Source organism: Moschus berezovskii, chromosome 1 (genome assembly GCF_049115385.1).
Source record: "Moschus berezovskii isolate FMDL1 chromosome 1, NW_MosBer_1.0, whole genome shotgun sequence".
Lineage (NCBI taxonomy): Eukaryota > Metazoa > Chordata > Mammalia > Artiodactyla > Moschidae > Moschus > Moschus berezovskii.
The window spans coordinates 42,006,817-42,032,079 of NC_142460.1; the positions used below are offsets into that span (position 1 = coordinate 42,006,817).

A 25,263-nucleotide genomic window follows, 5' to 3' on the forward strand; every position below is an offset into this window, starting at 1 on the left:
TTTTCCACAGTTTATTGTGATCCACACAGTCAAAGGCTTTGGCATAGTCAATGAAGCAGAAATAGATATTTTTCTGGAACTCTGTTGCTTTCTCCAAGATCCAGCGGATGTTGGCAATTTGATCTCTGGTTCCTCTACCTTTTCTAAAGTCTGCTTGAACATCTGGGATTTCACGGTTCACATATTGCTAAGCCTGGCTTGGAGAATTTTGAGCCTGACTTTATTAGCATGTGAGATGAGTGCAATGGAACAACAGACTGGTTAAAAATTGGGAAAGGAGTACGTCAAGGCTGCTTATGGTCACCCTGCTTATTTAACTTATATGTAGAGTACATCATGCAAAATGCCAGGCTGGATGAATCACAAGGTGGAATCAAGATTTCCATGAGAAATATCAACAACCTCAGATATGCAGATGACACCACCCTTATGGCAAAAAGCAAAGAGGAAGTAAAGAGCCACTTGATAAAGGTGAAACAAGAGTGAAAAAGCTGGCTTAAAACTCAACATTCAAAAAACTAAGGTTATCGCATCTGGTCCCATCACTTCAGTTCAGTTCAGTTGCTCAGTTATGTCTGACCCTTTGTGACCCAATGGACTGAAGCACACCAGGCCTCCCGGTCCATCACCAACTTCCGGAGTTTGCTCAAATTCATGCCCATCAAGTTGGTGATACCATCCAACCATCTCATCCTCTGTCATCCCCTTCTCCTCCTGCCTTCAATCTTTCCCAGCATCAGGGTTTTTTCCAGTGAGTCAGTTCTTCACATCAGGTGGCCAAAGTATTGGCGTTTAAGCTTTAGCATCAGTCCTTCCAATGAACACCCAGGACTGATCTCCTTTAGAATGGACTGGTTGGATCTCCTTGCAGTCCAAGGGACTCTCAAGAGTCTTCTCCAACACCACAGTTCAAAAGCATCAATTCTTTGGTGATCAGCTTTCTTCACAGTCCAACTCTCACATCCATACATGACTAGTAGTAAAACTGTAGCTTTGACTAGAGACTTTGGTCATCAAAGGGATGTCTCTGCTTTTTAAAAGGCTGTCTAGGTTGGTCATAGATTTTCTTTCAAGGAGCAAGCATCTTTTAATTTCATGGCTGCATTCCCCATCTGCAGTGATTTTTGAGCCCCCAAAATAAAATCTCTCACTGTTTCCATCGTTTCCCATCACTTCTTGTGATCTGGTCCCATTACTTCATGGCAAATAGATGGGAAAACAATGGAAACAGAGACTTTATTTTGTGGGGCTCCAAAATCACTGCAGATGGTGATTGCAGCTATGAAATTAAAAGATGTATGCTCCTTGAAAGAAAAGCTATGAGCAACCTAGACAGCGTATTAAAAAGCAGAGATATCACTTTGCCAACCAAGATCTGTATAGTTAAAAGCTATGGTTTTTCCAGTAGTCATGTATGGATGTGAGAACTGGGCCATAAAGAAGGCCTAATGCTGAAGTATTCACTGGAAGGACTGATGCTGAAGATGAAGCTCCAATACTTTGGTAACATCATGGGAAGAGCTGACTCATTAGAAAAGATCCTGATGCTGAGAAACATTGAAGCCAGGAGAAGGGGATGACAGCGGACCAGATGGTTGGATGGCATCACATCTACTCAATGAACATAAGTTTGAGCAAACTCCCAGGGATGGTGAAGGCCATGGATGCCTACTCTGCTGCAATCCATTTTGTCACATAGAGTTAGACATGACTGAGTGACTGAGCAACAACTATTCAATCATATGGGCCAAATAAACTCGGGTTAATAGAATATTGAGATAAGCAACATTATATTTTATTTTTAAAATATCTTTTAAGATAATTATTGCCCTATTGAATAGATGTTCTCAAGGCATTTCATTTCATTTCTTAGCATTTTTTGATACTCTGCAGTAGATCATGAGATTAGAATTTTATTTAGAACTCTGAATACACTAGAAATATTATCTTTTATTACACATTTAATGTATTTTTTTGTGTGCAGTAAACTTTTGTGAGAAATGAATGATAAGCTAATAATAAATATGTTTTATCCCACAGCTTAAATTGCACTTAAAATCATTTTAGACCTTTCAGTAGACCCAGGATAAGCTGGTACAGAATGAGGTTGAAGATAGGACCAGGATAATATTTATTATTTTTTCCCCCTCAGGAGTAGTAGTTCAGTTCAGTTCAGTCGCTCAGTCATGTCCGACTCTTCGCGACCCCACGAATCACAGCACGCCAGGCCTCCCTGTCCATCACCAACTCCCGGAGTTCACTCAAACTCATGTTGGAGTAGTAGTTACTTTCTATTAAATAGAATTTTACTACCAGCATATTCATAATTACTTGTTAAATGAATGTCCTAAAGAAAGCCACAATATTTTGTCAAGGTATGTGTAATGTGGCTTGATACTGAATCATTGATAAACTCAAGATTGGGAATAATGTTATTCAAATAAAACAGATACTTGCTATTCATCTAATTTAATTTATCTTTAGATATGTTTTTGGACAGGTTTAAACTTGTTATGTTTATAAATAATAATGCAAGTGTGTGATATGAACTCTGTAATATAACTTGATTAATATATTAATAATTTTCTTTCTTGAATTTCAGGTCTTGATCCTGCTGGGCCACAATTCTCTGGAAAACCATCAAATGGCAGATTAGATTACACTGATGCAAACTTTGTGGATGTCATCCATACTGATACCAATGGTAACAATGCAGGATTTATTTTTTACTTATTTGAAAATGCAAAAAGCAATGTGGACACTGGGGAAGAGAAAAAAGGAAACAGTAGTGGATGAAGTGTTAAATCTGAAATTATATGATTATTATATTTCCCACAAGCAACATTTCTTAGAGTTAGTTTATTCTCTGGTGTAAAATGACACTCTGCCCTTAGTTTTCAGGAACTGTCAGGTCATCCTAAAAACAGAAATTTGAAAAAAAAATTTACTTCATCCTTTCATTCTATTAACAGTTTTATTGATTTGATCACAGTTTCCCCATGCTTAATATTCCCGATGTGTTTAGGTTATTCTCTCTTCTCATTGTATCACTTTGTTGTATATCAACTCAAACTGGGCACCTATATTGAAGCACAGAAAAAGAATATTTTTCCCTAAAGATTTTAAATTATTTTCCTCTAAATGTCTATTTCCTCTAAATGGCCAGAGTACCTTGGACAACAACTTAAAGAAATATTTTAGATGGCCCTGATCTCCTTCCTGTATTGAAACTGAAACTGATATTGAGTACTTCCTATACATTAATCACTTTATTTATGTGGATTAATTTTGGAATGCTCCTAAGTCCCCATGAAATAAGTAAACATTTTCATCCTTTTTTTGCTGACGGAGAGGCTCGGGTCAAAGTGACAACGTCAGTAAGAGGCAGAGTCACAATTTGAAATAGTATCTTTTGATTCCGGTGTCTTCACTTCACCAATATGTTGCTCAGATTAACTGGTAATTTACATGTGTTATGGTTGGTGGCATGGGAAAGATATAGTGCCATGATACAGACAGGAGAAAGTGACCCAAAGATGGTTCCCAATTCCCTGTTTCTTCAGGTCTATTTTCTCTTTGATCCAGGTAATTTATCTGCTCCTATATTATCCTGAGTTTACTCTGTGAGAATCAGTATCAATGATTTTGTGAGATATAAATGCCATTAATGCAATAGGTGATATGTTTTCAACTTCTGTGACTACATGCCAGTTTGCTGAGCTGTAATCAGAACAATTATGCTCTTTATTTGGAATGTAAGTTAATCGGAGAAGGCAATGGCAAGCCACTCCAGTACTCTTGCCTAGAAGATCCCATGGATGGAGGAGCCTGGTAGGCTGCAGTCCGTGGGGTCGCTAAGGGTCGGACATGACTGAGCGACTTCACTTTCACTTTTCGCTTTCACACATTAGAGAAGGAAATGGCAACCCACTCCAGTGTTCTTGCCGGGAGAATCCCAGGGATGGGACAGCCTGGTAGGCCCTGTCTGTGGGGTCACACAGAGTCAGACACGACTGAAGTGACTTAGCAGCAGCAGCAGCAAGTTCATCTACATCATACAGAGTCATTGTCTGAAGTTTCATAACTCTAATATGATGCCCTCAACCTTTTATGTCTTCCTAATCTCGAGCCCTTTCTATCACCTTAACATTTCCACACATGACAATTCACCTAATGCCCAGGTACTCTGCAGTTCTTTTGAAATTCCAGCTTCAGTTCTGCTTATGGCCTTTTGAATTAGTGTTTCACACATTTTATTGCTTTTTGTTTGGATTTTTTAGTTTTCTTAATAAAATTTTTGGACTGTCTTTTATTCTTAATATCTTTTGATGACTCAGTTTATCAAATATGACTTGCCACTAGGTGCTATAAATTGGAACCTTTAATTGATCTTTTTATGACTATCACCAGTGAGGAGCACAGATTTTTGATACTGCATATTCACTGGTTTCAAGGAATCCCTGAATAAGATACTTGAGGTCAGCAAATAACCTGACAGATTTCTCTTTCCTGAAATACTAACCCACAAGTGCATTTTCTACTTGCCAGTAATTCTTGTCTTTATTCAGTTGTTTATGTTAAAGAAGCTATGTTACCTTTCATAATTGTTGATTAGATAATCTGAATAAATATTCTTTCTGGGATATCAGGAAAAAAATTATCAGTTCAATATCCAGAACATTAAAAAAAAAAAATCAACACTCCAGGGAGGTGAACTGGTCATTTGGAGTCATGGATGGTTTTCTGATGCAGAGAGTACGAAAAGTGTTTTTGAAAGCCTCATAAGATGTTGTAAAACATCTTATGCTATTTTTTTAGACCCCAAAGGGTAGCACTATAGAAGTAACAATAAGGTTGAAAAAAAAACAGACTTTTAATAGTCTTTAGCAAGCTTTCAGTAATTCAATGTTATCCAGAAAAATCTCACATATTAAGTTTTGTTTAAGGAGTTCTTACATTATCAGACCTTCTAGGTAGCTGATAGAAGAAAATGATAGTCCTTTATGTACAAGGATCATGTCATCTGTGGTTTCAAATTATTCTTACAAATATATTTTAAAAAGTCCAGCATCCATTGGAGATAGCCAGGTACACTTGAAGTAAGAAACACATATGAGAACCAAGAAACAACAGTCCACAGAAACAGACCCATAGGTCTCTGACTATTAGAAAATGGCTGAAACATGCTCATTATTTTCAAAGAGATCGATAAGATTGGAAATATCAGCAGAGAATGATATTTAAGTATAAATATGACCTATTCTATTTTATAAATATAATAGTAGTTCTTAACCTAAGAAGTGAGTTAATTGACAATTATTGAGTGAGTTTAACAAAAAATTTGAATCAAGTACAAAGAGAAAGCATGTGACTTGGAAAATCGGTGATAAGTCTGTTTCTAGAATGAAGAAAAAAGATCCAATACAGAGCAAAAAACAAATAAAATAGACAATATAGAGAGGTAAGAGGTTCATAGGATAAATAGCAAGAAGGTCAATCATATTTAATTTAGATTCCAAATAAAAAGAGAGAAAAATGGAACAGAAGTGATATTTAAGGATAATATCTCAGAAGTTCTAAAAACTCAGGAATTATAATCAATCAAAAAATTGAAGTGCACAGTTAATTCCAATGTGAAAAATAGACAAACTCATTGAGACATATGATGATAAATTTACAGAAAAGACCACATCAAAGCATATAACATAAAATTAAATGAATAAAAATGATCTTAATTACAACTAATTTCTCAAGAGAAACAATGGAAGTTAAGAAAGAATAGAGTTATATTTTCAATATGTTGAATGAAAATAGCTTCCTAGTATTGCAATGTGTTTCAGGAAAAAATGAAACTATACAGTTTCAGACAAGTATACACTGAGAGAAATTAACATCAAAAGAAGGAAAATTATCTTTTTATGGCTATTCAGGAAGGAAGAGCACTGAAAATGGTAAAACATTTTTCAGTTTAAATGGATATTGATGGCATAAAACATTGTAATTGTTGTATAGAATTTGGAATATATAGAGAATTAAAATGCATTACAAAAATAGACTGGAAAAGGTCAGTTTTCATTCCAATCCCAAAGAAAGGAAATGTCAAAGAATGCTCAAACTACTGCACAATTGCACTCATCTCACACACTAGTAAAGTCATGCTCAAGATTCCACAAGCCAGGCTTCAGCAATACATGCACCGTGAACTTCCAGATGTTCAAGCTGATTTTAGTAAAGGCAGAGGCACCAGAGATCAAATTGCCAACATCTGCTGAATCATGGAAAAAGCAAGAGAGTTCCAAAAGAACATCTATTTCTTCTTTATTGACTATGCCAAAGCTTTTGACTGTGTGGATCACAATAAACTGTGGAACATTCTGAAAGAGATGGGAATACCAGACCATCTGACCTGCCTCTTGAGAAACCTGTATGCAGGTCAGGAAGCAACGGTCAGAACTGGACATGGAACAACCGACTGGTTCCAAATAGGAAAAAGAGTAAGTCAAGGCTGTATATTGTCACCCTGCTTATTTAACTTATATGCAGAGTACATCATGAGGAACGCTGGGCTGGAAGAAGCACAAACTGGAATCAAGATTGCTGGGAGAAATATCAATAACCTCAGATATGCAGATGACACTACCCTTATGGCAGAAAGTGAAGAGGAACTAAAAAACCTCTTGATGAAAGTGAAAGAGGAGAGTGAAAAAACTGGCTTGAAGCTCAACATTCAGAAAACTAAGATCATGGCATCTGGTTCCATCACTTCATGGGAAATAGATGGGGAAACAGTATCAGACTTTATTTTTTTGGGCTCCAAAATCACTGCAGATGCTGATTGCAACCATGAAGTTAAAAGACGCTTACGCCTTGGAAGGAAAATTATGACCAACCTAGATAGCATATTAAAAAGCAGAGACATTACTTTGCCAACAAAGGTCCATCTAGTCAAGGCTATGGTTTTTCCAGTGGTCATGTATGGGTGTGAGAGTTGGACTCTGAAGAAAGGTGATCGCCAAAGAATTGATGCTTTTGAACTGTGGTGTTGGAGAAGACTCTTGAGAGTGCCTTGAACTGCAAGGAGATCCAACCAGTCCATTCTAAAGGAGATCAGTCCTGGGTGTTCATTGGAAGGACTGATGCTGAAGCTGAAACCTGAAACTCAAATACTTTGGCCACCTCATGCAAAGAATTGACTCACTGGAAAAGACTTTGATGCTGGGAGTGATTGAGGGCAGGAGGAGAAGGGGACGACAGAGAATGAGATGGCTGGATGGCATCACCGACTCGGTGGAGGTGAGTTTGAGTGAACTCCGGGAGTTGGCGATGGACAGGGAGGCCTGGCGTGCTGTGATTCATGGGGTTGCAAAGAGTAAGACTCGACTGAGTGACTGAACTGAACTTAACTGAGGGCTGTTAAATGAAGTTCAAGCATTCTTTGTTCCTTAATTATATGTAAGAAAGTTTAAAAGTAATTGTCAACATTTGGTGTTCATAAATCAAGGCTTTCTGTTAAATCTCTAGTTATTTAAAAAGATAAAAAAGTGTGTAAGAATACCTGACCTCCATGCTAATAGAAGACAAAAATGAAATAGTTGTGTTTAAGTCCAAAAGAAGGCAAGGAGAGAAAGAGTCACATAGAGCAGGCAAGTAAATAGAAATAAATAATGGGAAAATCAAACCGAGCTATACCATTAAATGTAAATATTTCATAAAGGTGGAAGTATAAACAGTAATATTCTCTATAATAAAAGAAGTTAAACTATACATAGATAAGAAAAATATAAGTTGAAAATCCATATATTTATAGAACAAACATAGTTTTAGATAACTAATGAGGGAAGAATAAATAATAATGGAGATATAAAATATTTTAATTCAATAGTATTAAATACATATTAAAATTTGTTGGAGTCATGACTAGAAGTAAATGTCTAGCTTTTAATACAAATATTTTAAAAGACCAAAAAATCAATAATCTAAGCATCTATCAAACCTAGACAATGTGTTAAAAAGCAGAGACATCACTTTGGTGACAAAGGCCCATATAGTCAAAGCTATGGTTTGTCCATTAGTCATATATGGATGTGAGAGGTGGACCATAAAGAAGGCTGAGTGCCCAAGAATTGATGCTTTCCAACAGACATGCTGGAGAAGACTCCTAAGAGTCCTTTGAACAGCAAGGAGATCAGACTAGTGGATCCTAAAGGAAATCAAGCCTTATTATTCACTGGAAGGACTGATCCTGAAGCTGGAGCTTCAATACTTTGGCCACCTGATGGGAAGAGTTGACTCACTGTAAAAGACCCTGATGCTGAGAAAGATTAAAGGCAAAAGGAGAAGGGGACAACAGAAGATGTTTAGATAGCATGACTGACTCAGTGGACATGAATCTGAGCAACTCTGGGAGATAGTGAAGGACAGAGAAGCCTGGCATGCTGCAGTCCATGGAGTTGCAGAGTTGGTCATGACTTAAAGACTGAACACCAACCACAAAAAGCATCTATCTTCAGAAATTAATCAAAAAGCACACCTATAGATATTGAGAAAGAAACTAATAAAAACGTATAAAAATGGAATAAAAAGTCAGTTAGAAGTGATTAAAAAAGCCAAAAATTTGTACTTTACTTCCAGATTAAGTGGTCCTTGTAGAGAAAAAATAGAAAGGACAAGGAGAGAAAACACAGGATCAATACAAGTAAAGGAAATAGTGTTACAGATACTATAGGTATTAAAATCATTGTAATACAATATAGTGAGCAACATTTACAGATAAATATGAAAATATATGACCATATGCTATGATATGTGAAGTAGAAAAATTCTTATGGAAAAGCAAAAGCATTTTCTGACAAATGAAAAGGGAAAATTTGAAGAGTTTTATAATTATTGATGAAGTAGACACTGCAATTTAAAGACTTCCAACTAAATACTCAGGCAAATTTTTTTTCTCTACTAAACATTTAAGTGATAAATAAGACCACTTTTACACGTACTTTCAGGTAATAAAAAGTAAACAGGAAATGGTTTGTAAATGTTTGAGAAGGCCATCACAAACTTAATGTCAAAAGACTGCAGAAAAGATAGTTTGCTGGACATTCTCTGTTAAAAACAAAGATGCAAAAATTCTGTATTAAGTATCACACTAGTAAACCAGCAACATATAAAGTTGGTATTGAATCCCATCCAATTTGGATTTATTATTAAGAAGCAAATTTAGTTTACCATTCTAAAATCAACTTCTTAATTCATCTCATCAAAGGAATAAGAGAAAATTAATTTAGTGATATCATGTAAATGCAGAAAAAGCTCTAGAGAGGAGTTACGTATGACAAAAATTGGCAAATTGGGAACAAAAGTAAAAGTCCACAATCTGGTAAAGCATATCTCTCCAAAAATCAATAGAAAATGTCACATTACCAGTGGAATATGGAAGGCTTTCTTTTTGAGACTGGGTACTGGACAAGGATACCTGTCCTTGTCATTCTGCAGCAACATTTAACTATGTCTTCAGTGCAGTAAGGGGAGAAATGTATTAAAAGATATAAGAGTATAAAATCATTTTCAGATGATATGTTTGCATAAATAGATAACCCTAAAGAATCTCCAGATAATTAATTAGAATTCACAGGAAAAATTAGCAAGGTTGTTGAATATGTTATATATACAAAATTCAGTTCTTTCTAGAAACCAGCAGTAGGACTTAGCAAATAAAATTCTAGAATTATGCCACTGTAATAAAATATAGCATACCTGTAATAACTCAATAAATTGCACAAGCATATTATGCAGAAAACCGCTAAACACTGCAGACCAAAATACTGATCAAAAGAAAGTAAACCACATATACAAATGTGAATATTATAAACATGTCAATTTTTGGCAAGCTAACTTGCAGCCCTAGTGCAATCTTTATTAAAAGCTAATCATTAAAAAAAAATAACCTCACAAGCTAATTATAAGGTTAATGTGGAATGCAAAGGGTCAAGTACCATTGAAGTATTCTTGAAGGAAAAAAGCACAAAGACATATTCTTCCAGTTATCAAATCTTATCGTAGTAATGAAGACAGTGTCATTTTAGTGTAAGGGGAGACAAAAAAGTCAGTAAAACAAACTATAGAGTTATGGAACTTATTAGATTCATTATGATTTTGATACTGCTGGACAGTGAAAATGATTCTCATTTTTTCTGGGTTTCATTTTTTAAATTGAAGAATAGTTGATTTACAATATTGTGTAAGTTTCAGATACACATCATAGTGTTTCTGTTTGTTTGTTTGTTTTACCGATTATATTCCACCATAGGTTATTACAAGATATTGGGTATCATTCCCCACGCTATGCAGTAAAGCCTTGTTGCTTATCTGTTTAATGAATTAACCCCATGCTCCTAGTTTGTCCCTTCCCCTATTTTTTCCCCTTTGGTAGCCCCTTTGGTAGTTTTGTTTTCCGTATCTGTGACTCTGTTTCTGTTATATACATTTATTTGTATTATATTTTAGATTGCACATATAAGTGATATGATATAGTATTTGTTTTTCTTTGACTTATTTCACTATGCATATTCTCTAGATCTATCCACGTTCCTGCAAAAGGCAATATTTCACTTTATGGCTGTGTAATATTCCATTCACTTCTTAATCCAGTAATCTGTTGATGGGCACTTGGGTTGCTTCCTGTCATGGCTCTTGTACATAGTACTACTGTGAACACTGGGGAGCATGTATCTTTTTAAATTAGTGTTTTAATTTACTCCAGATATATACCCAGGAGTGGAACTGCTGGATCAATGGTAGTTCTGTTTAGTTTTTTAAAGGAACTTCCATACTGTTTTCCGTAGTGGCTGCACAAATTTATATTCCCATCAATAGTGTATGAGGGTTCCCTTTTCTTAAGGTCATCTCCAACATTTGTTATTTATAGACTTTTTGGTAAGTGGTTCTATGTCAGTCAGTTGAAAACTTGAAATGAAATAATACATCTCTAATGCCCATAAAACACAGAATAGGAAAATATAGGGAATATATAGGAAAATTCTTTTCCTATGGTGAAAGGTAAAGCAATAAACATATTATGAACTATTATTTTTAAAATATTTGTAACATAACATTTTTCTAAAGTGTGCATGAAAATCCGTAACCCAAATTGAAACATTAAGATGTCTGATTGTATTAAAATTAAGAACTCATTAAAGAAACCTTCATGAAAGCTAACAGCGAACCAAAACAGGAAAACAGATAAGTAAGTCCTATACATCAGTAATAAAGAAAAATGCAACTTGATTAAATCAAGACTTGATCAGATATTTTATAAAAGGGAAATCCCAACTAGGCAATGGAAAGTTCTTAAAATCTTCAGTAAGCAGAAACATGTAAATTAAAACCTCATGTATTACCACTTGCCTACCAGAATGACTAAAATTAAAAAACCTGACAAGACCATCTATTGGAGGGTATGTAAAACAGCAGAGATACTTATATGTTGTTGGTAGTGGTATAAATTGGTACAACCTCTTTGGCAATTTATTTAGGATCATTTATTAAAATTGAATATACTCATATTCTATAACATAGCGATTCTATTCCTAGGTATGTGACCAACACATATGCTTTCAAATATGCATTAATGTGTGTGTTCAAGGATGTTCATAGTATTAACACATATTAACCTTAAATTTGAAATAACATATGTCCATCAACAGAAGAATGGATAAATAAGTTGTGGTGTGTATGTCAATGAAATACTGTATAGCAATGAATGATTACAAATGGGTGACTACATTTATACCTGACAATGTGGTCTAATATCACAAATATACTGATAATTGAAAGAAGCCAGACACAAAAACATGTTTGAAATATGAGTCAATTTATATATATTTCCAGAATGAGCTAATATAAAATGTATTGTTTTGGAAGCATCCTTATAAGGTAAAGAATAGAAATAGGAAAAAGTATGAAAAGAAAAAGTGGTTTTAATTTTTATAGAAAAGTAAGGTGCTGGTTATTGGGTTATTTCCTGACATTGGTTTGGTAGCTAAGTGGCTGTTTGCCTTATATTTATTAATTAATCTTTAGTTTTATGTCTTATATTCTTTTCTGCATGTATGTGTTATATTTTACAATAAAAAGAAAATTAAAAAACCATATCTGCTCTCCCCACCCTTCTTGAAACCAAGAGAATGAATGGCCCAAGCAGACTCAACTGCCCTGCCCCTTCCACCTGATAAAAGGGAAATGACATGCCTGAATCAAGGGCTACTTGTAAGTTAATAATAAATATCTTTTGCTTCTTCCTGATTCCTGAGCAGTCTTCTTAGTTTTGATTCTACTTCAGATGCAGATTGGAGAAAGTGATGGCTCTAAACCTGAAACCCCTAGTTTTAGAACTCTTATGATGAGTTCAAATATGAGGAATTTTTAAAGATCTCCAAAATTATTGGACTTCAAGGGGGTTATATTTAGAAGACTGTTCTTCCTTACTAAAATTCCACAAGCTAAGTGGGTGATGGAATGGAAGGAGGAGTTGGTTAGTTTATCCTCACCACTGTCACAATTAAATCCTACATGTGCATCCCTGGATTCCAGGGGATTCTGAGGAAGTCACCTAAATTGCCTTTTGTCTCTCCTTATATCCTGTATCCCCTTCCCTGTAATGCTCATGCCCAGTGTCCCCATGCCCTGGTAATGTCTCACCAGCTGATATCTTATTCTGATACTAACTAGAACTAAATCAAGTAGCTGCATCTTGATCCTTACTGTCAGACCCAAGTATTTATCTTTGCTGTGCTCAGTCTATTGCTGATCTCTCTCAAGAGTTCATTATGTTGTAGGAAATTTCTTGAAACCCAAGCAAAAACATTGTTATCTTACTTGGGAGTGAGATCACAGTCCCAAATATTCTGAGTTTGCTACCTTTTTTTTTTTTTAATTTCTATTGCTCCCCTAGGTTACAGACCCCGTATTGGTTAATGTACCTAGAAAGTGTACCTCCCCTAATGTCCCAAGGTTCTACAGATACAATTGGCTGTCTATATCCATGAATGTGGAACTTGCGGGCAAGGGGGAATGACTGTGCTGTACCATTTTATATACCGGACTTGAGCATCCTCAAATTTTCGTGTCTCTGTGGGAGAGTGGGAGATGGAGGGGAGTTCCTGGAAACAATACCCCATGGATGCCAATGGATGAGTGTATACAGAAGTTCTTAAATCATAGCTACATGGTTCATGTCACTCTGGCCCAACTTGTTCCAGTTGAAGTCGCATCTTTTGATTTTTCCAGTTAGTGAGTCTAGCATCAAATGCTATGCATTATTATCCAGAATGAGAGTGAATGATCACACCTAAAAAGTCCTAAATGACTTAGCTTCATTTCCTCCAGTGCTCTCTCTCACATGGTATACCAGATAAACTGGATTCTTTAAATAGCCCGTATGCACACAGATATCTACTTGATTCTGCCTCACTCACGTCCTTCACACTTCACATCTTTGTTCAATTCTCACCTCTTCAGTAAGAGATTTCCCAAACTATTTAAAAGTCCAACCTACCACATTCACTGTCCTTTATTCTGCTTAATTTTTCTCTGCAGCACTTATTATTATCTGACATACTGCATTTTTACTTGTTTATGATGTCTCTCTTCCACTAGGATGTAATTTCCACTGCAATGAGAATTTTTTGCTCTTCCTTTTTCAATTGTATTGATATATTCATAGCACAAAGAACTGTTATGGGCCCACAATACACTGATCACATGTAAATGTACTAAATTAATGAAATGTAATTTGCATGAGAAGTTAAATTGAGGAAATAATACCAAAAAAGTCATCTTTTAAAAAAGAATTTTATTTTCAATTCACATTTTGAGTTACTGTCAATGAATATTTTTTTTGTAATTATGTGACAATTCATTTTGCAAAACTTTACTGTTATCATAATGAAATATCCAGGAAATCCAATTTCAGTTGATTACCCTGTTTTTTTATGTCTATTTTTTAAATTTTTTATTTTAATTGAAGGCTAATTACATTATTGTATTGGTTTTGCCATACATTGACATGAATCTGTCAATGAATTTTATAGGAAACTTTGTTTTATATGTGTTGCTGAACAGATTATATATACTTTGTGATTCTTGGGTCTTTTCTTCTCAGGTTTAGGCATTAAACAACCCTTGGGACATATAGATTTTTATCCAAATGGAGGGAAAAAGCAACCTGGCTGTCCTAAATCAATTTTTTCAGGTATACAAAAAGTATTTTAGAATAAATTGTGCATGCTTCAAAAAAATGAAAGAAGATCAGTTTTTTTCCTTTTTAATCTGTGGTCAACATTTTTTTCACCACTGCTCATCATTCAGGAGTTATTGGTGGAAATGGTCTAATTTGATCCTTCTGAGTTCATAAATGTTACCCGTAGACATCTCATTTGATTATGGATGAAACTTATTATCTTATAGTCTCAACATTTTTAGTTTATCAGTTTAAACATTAGAAGTTATGTCAGTGAAGAAGCATGTGTAGCCAAAGTATCATATAATACAAGTTTTGTTTCAGGATTTAATTTTTACCATTGTTGTTGTTGTTTAGTTGCTAAGTTGTGACTGTTTTGTGACCCCATAGACTATAGCCCACCAGGCTCCTCTGTCAGTGGGATTTTCCCAGGCAAGAATACTGGAGTGGGTTGCCATTTTTTTCTCCAGCCATTACCATAGTATTGCTGTGTGTTATTCACAGATTATGAACTCTTGCACTTGGTCATTCTGTACCTAAAGAGCTGAACAACTGCTCTCTGTATGGAATTTGGCTTACTTTAGAGCCACGGTGAGAAATGTCCTGAGATCTACAGTGGGAACTGGTCAAGAACCACATCTTTAAAGGCCACAAAAACTAGAGGAGTTTACTCAAAGGGACAGGAATGTGAGAAGTTAGGAAAGGAAAGGGACATGATAAATCTTTAATGTCTCCTATTTGCACAGGTATCTTTGACATTGAGTAGGAATGTTAGGGGTGAGAGTTTAGAAGGGAGTTATATGTACACTAATCATTAAATATGGTAGCAGTGCATGTGTAATTGTCAAAGTACTGAAATTAAACATTTTGGCTACTTTAATTATTACTTTAGAAAAATTTCTTATATATCTCATGTAAAAGGCATACTATATTTAAGCTTTCAATGGTACCATTTATTAAGTTGCCTGAGATAAAACTGCATTGTAGTCAGCACTGTGATATTCATAAAGTGCACAGCATTAGGTAGAATTTAATCTTTAAATTTTTTTTCTAATTTACTTGAACTTGGCTTAATACATCTAACTGCTTGATTTTTAACACTCAAGGACTTGAATTTATTAAATGTGACCACCAGAGAGCAGTTTACTTATTCATGGCAGCTTTGGAAACGAGCTGCAATTTTATTTCATTTTCTTGTCGTTCATACAAAGATTATAAGACTGGTTTATGTGCGGATTGTGCTGACTTTAAGGAAAAATCATGTCCTAAACTAGGTAAGAGAGATTGTTATAATTACTCTAATTCTTTGTGGAACGTGAACAGCATAATTGTGTTATTATTTTCTGCTGGAACCTTTCATGTTTACTGGTTAATATACTAACATTTTTGGAAAAGTCTTCTGTGGGACAGAGAAAATAGTTCATTTTCTAGTAAATGTTTTTAAGGTTCTTAGTGAGAGGAACTTGGGCAACCTCTTCTGTGCTGCGTGTAGTGTATGCATGTGGTGGCCTCTTGATGGTCCTTGTTCTTAACACACAGAAGGATCTATCATCCATCTATATTTCCACTAAAGAAAGAAACATTCATTTTTAGTGATACTGAGGGTTTTGTTTGCTGTTAGTTTGTATTTTTAAGGGAAGTCTTAAGAAGTGAAGAGGTATGAGCCATCGTTAGCTTTGCATTTGTTAGTAGCAGGCAGATACGAATCACACATGGTTTATACTTTCTAAATCGATAAACTTGGTAAGAACAGTTAAGTATTGCAACTTTTGATTAACTGAAGTCTGACAGTGGGAAATTATAGAGAAAAAAGTATCCACGTAAAAATAGAATTTTAAAGCTGGAAATGAATCTCAGAGGCTGTTTGTTCAGTGTTTGCCAAAGACAATACCAGACCCCAAGTATGTCATGAGCATGTCAACATCTAATCGTATCATGACAGGTCTACTAGAAATGTTTCCAAAGCCAAGTGGCTTCAATTAAATGGGTAGCAATGACAAAGTCTGAATTAAACAGCCTCCTGTGATTTTCTTTCATAAGAGGTATATACTAACATACGTAGAGAATCACTAGAAGAGATAAGCACTCTGCAGGCTTTGCTAGACTTATTTCCTCATAGACCCCTCTGTCTAGAATATATTTTAGTTTATATAATATACGTTAGTGGGATTGGTTTTCTTCAGCCCTCATGTTGGGGATTGCTTTTCTGGTTCTATTGCTTTTCCAAAGTAAATCGTGACCCAATGTGAACATGTGGATTGCTTAAGGGCACAAGGGAAAACTAGAGTTAAATCTCTGAATTTTCAATTCAGTATTCTGTCTACTGCATTCAGATTTCAAATTTGGAGGTAGCAATGTAGAAATAGACACATACATGAAGTAGGAAGCATCTTAGATATGTGTGTGTATTACATATTCTATATGTACAAATAAGGTTTATATCTGAAATATATATTATACATACAATATATAGTATTGTGTGTGTATATATATATATATAGCAGAGATGATATATATTTCATATATAATTAAGGTGATATCTATACTATATACCTTGTATGTATAATGTGTACATATACATGCTGTATCAGCATGAATATGTATATAAGAGAATTGGAGGCTGTGCTCATGGAGTTAAATTTTATGTTCAAGTTTTATCTAATCAGTTTTTTCTGTTGAATTCACTAAAAGGAGTTTCAAGTAAAATTACCAATTTATAAATAAAAACTTTGGCAGATGGACTTTAACCATATGGAGTATGCAAAGATCTGATATGATTTCCAGGGTGTAGATTTATTTGTGAATCTTCAATGTAAGAGTTGTTATAGTTGAAATAAATAGGATGGGAAATTATTTGAAAAGTGATTTTAAGTTATAAAAATCCATAAATTGTAATTATTATTATAATACATTGATCCTTTAGTTCTTTTCAGTAATTAGATATTTTTGTATGCTATTTGATGCAAGTTCAATGACTAATATTCTATTTCTCAAATCTCAGGTTATCAAATTGAGCTATGGAAAGATATTTTAAAAGAAAGGATAGAAAACACAACTCTCAGGACGACTGTATTTTTGGATACTGTTGGAACAAATCCATTCTGTAGTAAGTTAATCTTTTTTAACAAATTAACTATTAGTTTTATATACTAATTTCAATTTTTATCCAAAATTCAAATTTCATAATGTGCTTTCAAGGAACTTTAAAATTTGCTAGAGGGTCAGTTGTACAAATTCAAATAAAATGAGCATATGCTTTGGGTAATATTCTTCCAAAAAACAATCGATGTCTTTTGTTTTCCCCCTCAATTTACATGATTATTCTCCTATGTTTAGTGTTATGTCAGCATATAACAACTCACAGAGTTTAAGACATCTATCTACACTGTTAGCGCCCCTTTGGAAACTGAAACTGAATTATATAAATACAAAATGTGCAAGTAAATAATAATCTTCCCAATTTATTTAGAGTTAAATAAGAAGAGAAAATATGGAGAACAGGAGAAAATCTCAGAAACTTATTAACTAGTTAGATTTATGAAGAAGTATTTAAAAAAGTAAAATTATTCTTTTTAGCAATCAGGAGCTTAAAGTGGTTTAAATAAAGCAAATCCTATTATATGAAAATATTATGAAATATATTTCCATAAGTTTGCCATTCCTGAGGAATAAATATTTGAAATAGACCCAATAAGATATTTTTGGTCAGTTATTGTAGATATTTTGCAGTCAAAGTTGTTATCAATTTTAAGATGTTCTTTAAACGTTTGTGATGCGTCCTGTCATTCAGAATTGTTGTTGTTCAGTCGCTAAATCATGTCCGACTCTGCAACCCCATGGGCTGCAGCATGCCAGGCTTCCCAATCTTTCACTATATCCTGGAGTTTGCTCAAACTCACGTCCATTGAATCAGTGATGCCATCCAACCATCTCATCCTTTGTCACCCCTTTCTCCTCCTACCCTTGATCTTTCCCAGCATCAGCATCTTTTCCAATGAGTTGGCTCTTCCCATCAGGTGGCCAAAGTACTGAAGCTTCATCTTCATCATCAGTCCTTCTATGAATATTCAGGGTTGCTCTTCATTAGGATTGACTGGTTTGATATCCTTGCTGTCCAAGGGCCTCTCAAGAGTCTTCTCCAACACTAGAGTTCAAAAGTATCAATTCTTCAGTGATCAGCCTTCTTTATGGTGCAGCTCTCTCATCCAGACATGACTACTGGAAAAACCATAGCTTTGACTATGTGGAGCTTTGTCATCAAAGTGGTCTTTGCTTTTTGATACATTGTTAGGTTTGTCATAGCTTTTCTTTCAAAGAGCAAGTGTCTTTTAATTTTGTACCTGCAGTCACTGTCAACAGTGATCTTGGAGCCCAAGAATATAAAATCTGCCACTATGTCTACTTTTCCCCCATTTATATACCATAAAGTGATGGGACCTAATGCCATGATCTTAGTTTTTCTGAATGTTGAAATTTAAGCCAGCTTTTTCACTTTCCTTTTCCACCCTCATCAAGAGGCTCTTTCAGAATTCAGAATTGGGCTCATCCATTTTTTTATTAAAATTTTTATTGAATTAAATTTAGATTCACATGCAGATGTAAGAACCAATGCAGAGGGATCCAGTGTGCACTTTATTCAGTGGTAAAATTTTGTAACACTATAGAATAAATATAATATCACTCAATTCAGTCGCTCAATTGTGTCCAGCTATCACATGATATTGCTACAATCCATCTTATGTATATTTCCTCATGTGTGTGTATGTGTGTGTTTTTAGTTCTCTATAACTTAATCATCAAATATAGAGCTCTGTATCTATCACCCTAGTGAAGATATTGAACTGTTCCATCACTATCAGACCTCTTGGGTGGCACTTTTATAGCTATATAATATTAATACCACCTTCATATCCTGCTGTTTCTAATCCTTGACATCCATTAATATATTCCTAAAAATTTGTCATTTTGAAAAATGTTATATAAAGGGAATTATTCACTGTGTTCAGAGAAGGCAATGGCAACCCACTCCAGTACTCTTGCCTGGAAAATCCCATGGATGGAGGAGCCTGGTAGGCTTCAGTCCATAGGGTCTCAAAGAGTCAGACATGACTGAGTGACTTTACTTCCACTTTTCACCCTCATGCATTGGAGAAGAAAATGGCAACCCACTCCAGTGTTCTTGCCTGGAGAATCCCAGGGATGGGGGAGCCTGATGGGCTGCCGTCCATGGGGTCGCACAGAGTTGGACACGACTGAAGCGACTTAGCAGCAGCAGCAGCATTCACTATGTTACTTTTTTACTGGACTTTTTAAACTCAGCATAATTTCTGGAGGTTCATTTGTGTTGTGCCATCTATCAATAATTCATTCCTTTTTATTGCTAAATATTATTCCATGGTATGTATGCACTAAAGTTTTTTTAATCATTCATATGTTGTAGAACATTAGGGATGTATTTAGATTGGGCTATTATATTAAAGCTGCTTTGGATATTTGTATATAAGTTTTCATGTCAATTTATCATTTCTCTGGTATAAAGTCTCAGGAATATAAATATAAAATCAGAAATTAATTTTACATTTAACCTTATAAGAAATTGAGAATTTTTTACTGTGGCTGACCATCTTATATTACCCGCAGCAAAGTATGAGTGATCTAATAAATGATTTCTTACTAGCATTTAGTGTTGTCATTATTTTTTTAAAAAATTATCCTTCCTGATAGTATATAGTGATATCTTGTTAAGGTTTTAATTTTTGTCACCCTAATAGCTTATGAGTTTGCATATCTTCTCTGTATGGTGTACTGTGTGTTTGTGTCCTTTGCTCATTTTCCAATTGGATTTTTTAAACTATTGGCTTTTGAGGGTTCTTCATATATTTTTATTGTAGTCCTTGTTTCCTTGTTGAAGATTTGGTCTGCAAATATTCTTTCCTAGTTTGAAACTTGAGTGTCTTCATCTTCTTCACAAGGGCTTTCACAAGGGCAAAAGGATTTACTTTTGATGAAGTCTAATTTATCTCTTTTCCTTTTCAAGGAACATTCCTTTGATATCTAAGAACTCTTGGATGAGCCCTCGGTCCTGAGGATTTTCACTCAAATTTTTTTCTAACAGTTTTATAATTGTATGTGTTCCTTTAAACATAGACAATCTTGTTTTAAAAGCACATATCTTAGAATATCTAAAATAATTATTCCAAAGAAGAATAAAGAAGAAACAATCGCTTTGACCTTCCTTCTGCCTTGCAACCTTTTTTCTGATTCTCTTCTTCTGTCCTCCTCTTCCACCTTTAAGGTTTTGTGATTACAATCTTTGGAACTGTGTTATGCCCACTTGGGTAATTCAAGATAACCTCTCTCTTCTAAGGGCAGCTTATTAGCAACCTTAATTCCATTTGAATTCTTAATTATTCTTTGCCATATCAGGTAACAGATTCACAGGTCCCGAAGATTAGGAGATAGACATAAATATGTATACTTAACTGCAGTTAAATATACATATGTGAGTTTTCACATTCTACTGGTATCAATATTTACCACTTCAAGTGAAATGTGAGAACTTCACTTCCATTTAGGTTATTTTACGTTCTCCACTTTTTAATATTATTGTCTTGAGTATCAGATCATGTGATAATTTTTATTTCAAGTGTCATATATGATATAAATTCAAAAGGGTAAGGATAATTTATTATGAAAGTGTTAGTCACTCAGTCCTCTGCGACCTCATAGTCTGTAGCCCGCCAGGCTCCTCTGTCCATGGAATTCTCCAGGCAAGAATACCGAAGTGGGCTGCCATTCCCTTCTTCAGGGGCTCTTCCCAACCCAGGGATCGAACCCAGGCCTCCCTCATTGCACGCAGATTCTTTACCGTCTGAGCCACCAGAGAAGCCTACTTTATTGTATGTACCCATATTTTTTCTTTTCCCATTTTCCCCTTTTTGTTTCTGATCCTCCAGAATTATTTACTTCATCAATTCCTCTTTGTTCCTTCTTACAATATGTAAGAATGAGTCTGCTAAAGAGAAATTCTTTGTTTTCTTTGAAAATGTCTCTATTCCTCCTTTATTCTCAAAGTATAGTTTTTCTGTGTATAAGAATTAGAGTTGAGTTCCTTCTTTTAGCACTTGAAAAGTGTTATCAGTTTCTTTTGGCCTCTGTGGTTTCAGATTCATTGTAACTCAATTGGTCGTTCTCCTGTAGATAACGCATCATTTCTCTTTGGCTGCTTTCAGGACATTATTCTTTTTTCTTTTAGTGTTCTGAAGCTTGATTATAATTTTTTTGCTGTAGTCTGACAGATCCCTGGGGCTCTGTCCATTTATTTCTCAGTCTGTTTTTTCTCTGTTTTCAGATTGAGTGGCAGATTGATCTGTCATCCAGTTCCCTGATTTCTGTCCTCTATCATTTCCACTCTGCTATTGAGACTACCCCATAAGTTCTGTGTCCATTGTGGTAGTTGTCATTTATGTAATGTCTACTTTATTTTCTTTTATAGTGTCTATTTCTTGGCTGAGATTTTTCCATTCCTTCATCTTTTTTCAACAGCCTCTGACTCTGAAGCATTTTTATGATGGTTCCTTTAAAATCCTCATCAGACTTTCCCAGCGTCTAATTCATCTCAGTACTGGCGTTAGTTGATTGTCTTTTCTCACCAGTTTTCTTTGTTCTTGGTATAACAGATAATTTTCAGTCACATCTGGGACATTTTCTCTATGTGACAATTCAAATGCTGTTTAAATCTTTTATTTTAGCAGGAGTTACATTGTTTAGGTTTTAGCTTTAAGTATTCTGAAGCTGTGAGTTTTAGCTATATAGTTTCAGGATTTTCATGTTTTCCTGGTGACTTGCTTATTTTTGCTTCATAATTAGAAATGCATCATTTTTTGCCTCACAGACATTTATCAGATTCTGACACAACAACAATTTGTTTCATAGAGGCTTTAAATCTTGTACCCTTTATCTTTAATATTATATTCTGTAGTATTTTATTTCATTTAACAATGAATAATTATTATGAATATTATCATTAATCAAATGCTCACTTATATTTAGCAGTTTCAGTTTTCTACATTTTAACTTGTCTTTTTTTCCCTCCTCATCTCCTTCCTTTTGGACTTAATTTTTGTCTTGCTAAAATAGATCCTTAATAACTTTTTACTAAGTAATGTCTCTCAGTTTGTTTCCCTGAAAATGTCCTTATCATTTTCTTACTCTGGAGTGCAATTTTAGTCCAGAATAGAATTCTACACTGAGAGTTATTTTCACTGAATACTTAAAAGATATTCTCTTGTTTTAATATAAATTTGTATTTTCATTTATTAGTAATCTAATGCAGATAATCTATAGTTTTATTCTTGTTAAACTTATATATGTATAGATTCATTTATTTATTAATCTGTTAATTTAAATAATCTATTGTTTTCTTCTGGTTAAACATATGTATGTGTATATATATTTATTTATTCATCTAATAATTTAGTCATGATTTATTGTTATCGTTTTCTAGTCTCAATGTTCAATCCAAATCTCTATTAAAATTAAATGAAAAATGTTTATGTTATTTCAAAATAAATATTCATGCCACATTTTATCATAGAAAACTCTCATCACTCTGCTCTTCAAAATTCTCCCTTCAGAACAAGGTGGATTTTGTTTTTTCCAGAATTTATGTACCATAACCCTGGAGGATTTTTCATGTAAATTTATGGAGGTCCTTAACCAATAGGGACTTGTAAATTTAAATTCTGTGTTACCTGGAGTTTATTTTAGTCTCAGGGAATTCTTTTTTTTCCACTTAAGACTAATACACAGCCAGTAGGAAGAATTTTCCAAGTCTCTCTGTCAGTGACAAAGCAGAGATTTAAGGTCGCTGACGCTGAGGGTTTTCATTTCGGCTCCATCACTCAGTGTTGCAGGGAAGCTGAACGTCAGTCTCTGTCCCCATTTTCAACCAGTTCTCAAGCCCTTTAGAGACGCAGGGCTTCAATTCCTAAGGCTTGCCTTTAATTTCTCTTCATTGATGCCTCCTAGTATTTGGTCTTTCTTCATCTGTGCTTGGTTGTATATCTAATTCATGAATTTTAACCCAGAATTTCTATGTAATTATACCAGGAGACAGGGTAATTATGTAACATCTCAATATATCATACTTCCAGGAATCAACTGAGCAATGTGAGCTCCCACATTTTTTGGGGTGAGGGGACCAAGATATTTTATCTAATGCTGGGCTATCACTGCAAAGTAAGAAGTGTTCCTTTATGTCTTTTGTGCTATCAGTTGATAAAGGCCAATTACTTTGAGGTGTACGAAGGATCTAAGTACTCTTGGCTGTTTAATAGAAACATTTAACAGCTAACATGCACAATTTTTGTACATGTGTATCTCAGAAGAAAAGTTAATCTATTCCACATTCTGTCTATATACATTGTATTCTAAGAGTTTTGCACAATACTTGGGAAAATTCATAGAGAGTAGGAAATTTCTGTGTAGCCCAGACAATAATGGGTAAAGGGATGAGTTCAGCATCTTTTCCTCTGAAAGATATATCAATTTTTTAATGACATTTTGAAATAGAGACACTATGATCTCACTCTATATAGGATTGTCTAATTTTGTCTGGCTTCCCTGGTGGCTCAGTGGTAAAGAATCCATCTGTCAGTGCAGGAGATGAGGGTTCCATCCCTGGCTTGGGAAGATTGCCTGGAGAATGAAATGGCACCCCACTCCAGTCTTCTTCCTTGGAAAATCCCATGGACACAGGAGCCTGGCAGGCCATGGTCCATGGAGTTGCAAAAGAATTGGACATGCTATAGTGACTAAATAACAATTTTACTGTATTCCTAAACAGCCAGTGAAATTGGGAATTATATTTGTCAAGCAAATTTCAGTTCAGTTCAGTCACTCAGTCGTATCCGACTCTTTGCAACCCCATGAATCACAGCACGCCAGGCCTCCCTGTACATCACCAACTCCTGGAGTTCACTCAAACTCATGTCCATCAAGTCAGTGATGCCATCCAGCCATCTCATTCTCTGTTGTCCCCTTCTCCTCCCACCCCCCAATCCCTCCCAGCATCAGAGTCTTTTCCAGTGAGTCACTTGTCGCATGAGGTGGCCAAGGTATTGGAGTTTCAGCTTTAGCATCAGTCCTTCCAGTGAACACCCAGGATTGATCTCCTTTAGAATGGACTGGTTGGATCTCCTTGCAGTCCAAAGGACTCTCAAGAGTCTTCTCCAGCACCACAGTTCAAAAGCATCAATTCTTCGGCGATCAGCTTTCTTCACAGTCCAACTTTCACATCCATACATGACCACTGGAAAAACCATAGCCTTGACTAGACGGACCTTGGTTGGCAAAGTAATGTCTCTGCTTTTTAATATGCTATCTAGGTTGGTCATAACTTTCCTTCCAAGGAGTAAGCGTCTCTTAATTTCATGGCTGCAATCGGCATCTGCACTGATTTTGGAGCCCAAAAAAACAAAGTCTGACACTGTTTCCACTGTTTCCCCATCTATTTCCCATGAAGTGATGGGACCAGATGCCATGATCTTTGTTTTCTGGATGTTGAGCTTCAAGCCAACCTTTTCACTGTCCTCTTTCACTTTCATCAAGAGGCTTTTTAGTTCCTCTTCACTTTCTGCCATAAGGGTGGTGTCATCTGCATATCTGAGGTTATTGATATTTCTCCCGGAAATCTTGATTCCAGCTTGTGCTTCTTCCAGTCCAGCTTTCTTCATGATGTACTCTGCATATAAGTTAAATAAGCAGGGTGACAATATACAACCTTGACGTACTCCTTTTCCTATTTGGAACCAGTCTGTTGTTCCATGTCCAGTTCCAGCTGTTGCTTCCTGACCTGCATACAGGTTTCTCAAGAGGCAGGTCAGGTGGTCTGGTATTCTCATCTCTTTCAGAATTTTCCACAGTTTATTGTGATGCACACAGTCAAAGGCTTTGGCATAGTCAATAAAGCAGAAATAGATGTTTTTCTGGAACTCTCTTGCTTTCTTCATGATCCAGCGGATTTTGGC

At 35.2% G+C, this 25,263-nt stretch overlaps 1 protein-coding gene across 1 annotated transcript in view; it reads left to right on the forward strand.

The window, feature by feature from the left end:
- The window catches only part of LIPI (lipase I), a 60,514-nt gene that overhangs the window by 5,122 nt on the left and 30,129 nt on the right, over nt 1–25,263 (forward strand). Inside the window, exons 3-6 of the mRNA XM_088837304.1 lie at nt 2,603–2,704; nt 14,156–14,245; nt 15,340–15,507; nt 17,235–17,339. Of these exons, the coding sequence (XP_088693430.1) occupies nt 2,603–2,704; nt 14,156–14,245; nt 15,340–15,507; nt 17,235–17,339 (465 nt within the window). The remainder of the gene's footprint in view (nt 1–2,602; nt 2,705–14,155; nt 14,246–15,339; nt 15,508–17,234; nt 17,340–25,263) is intronic.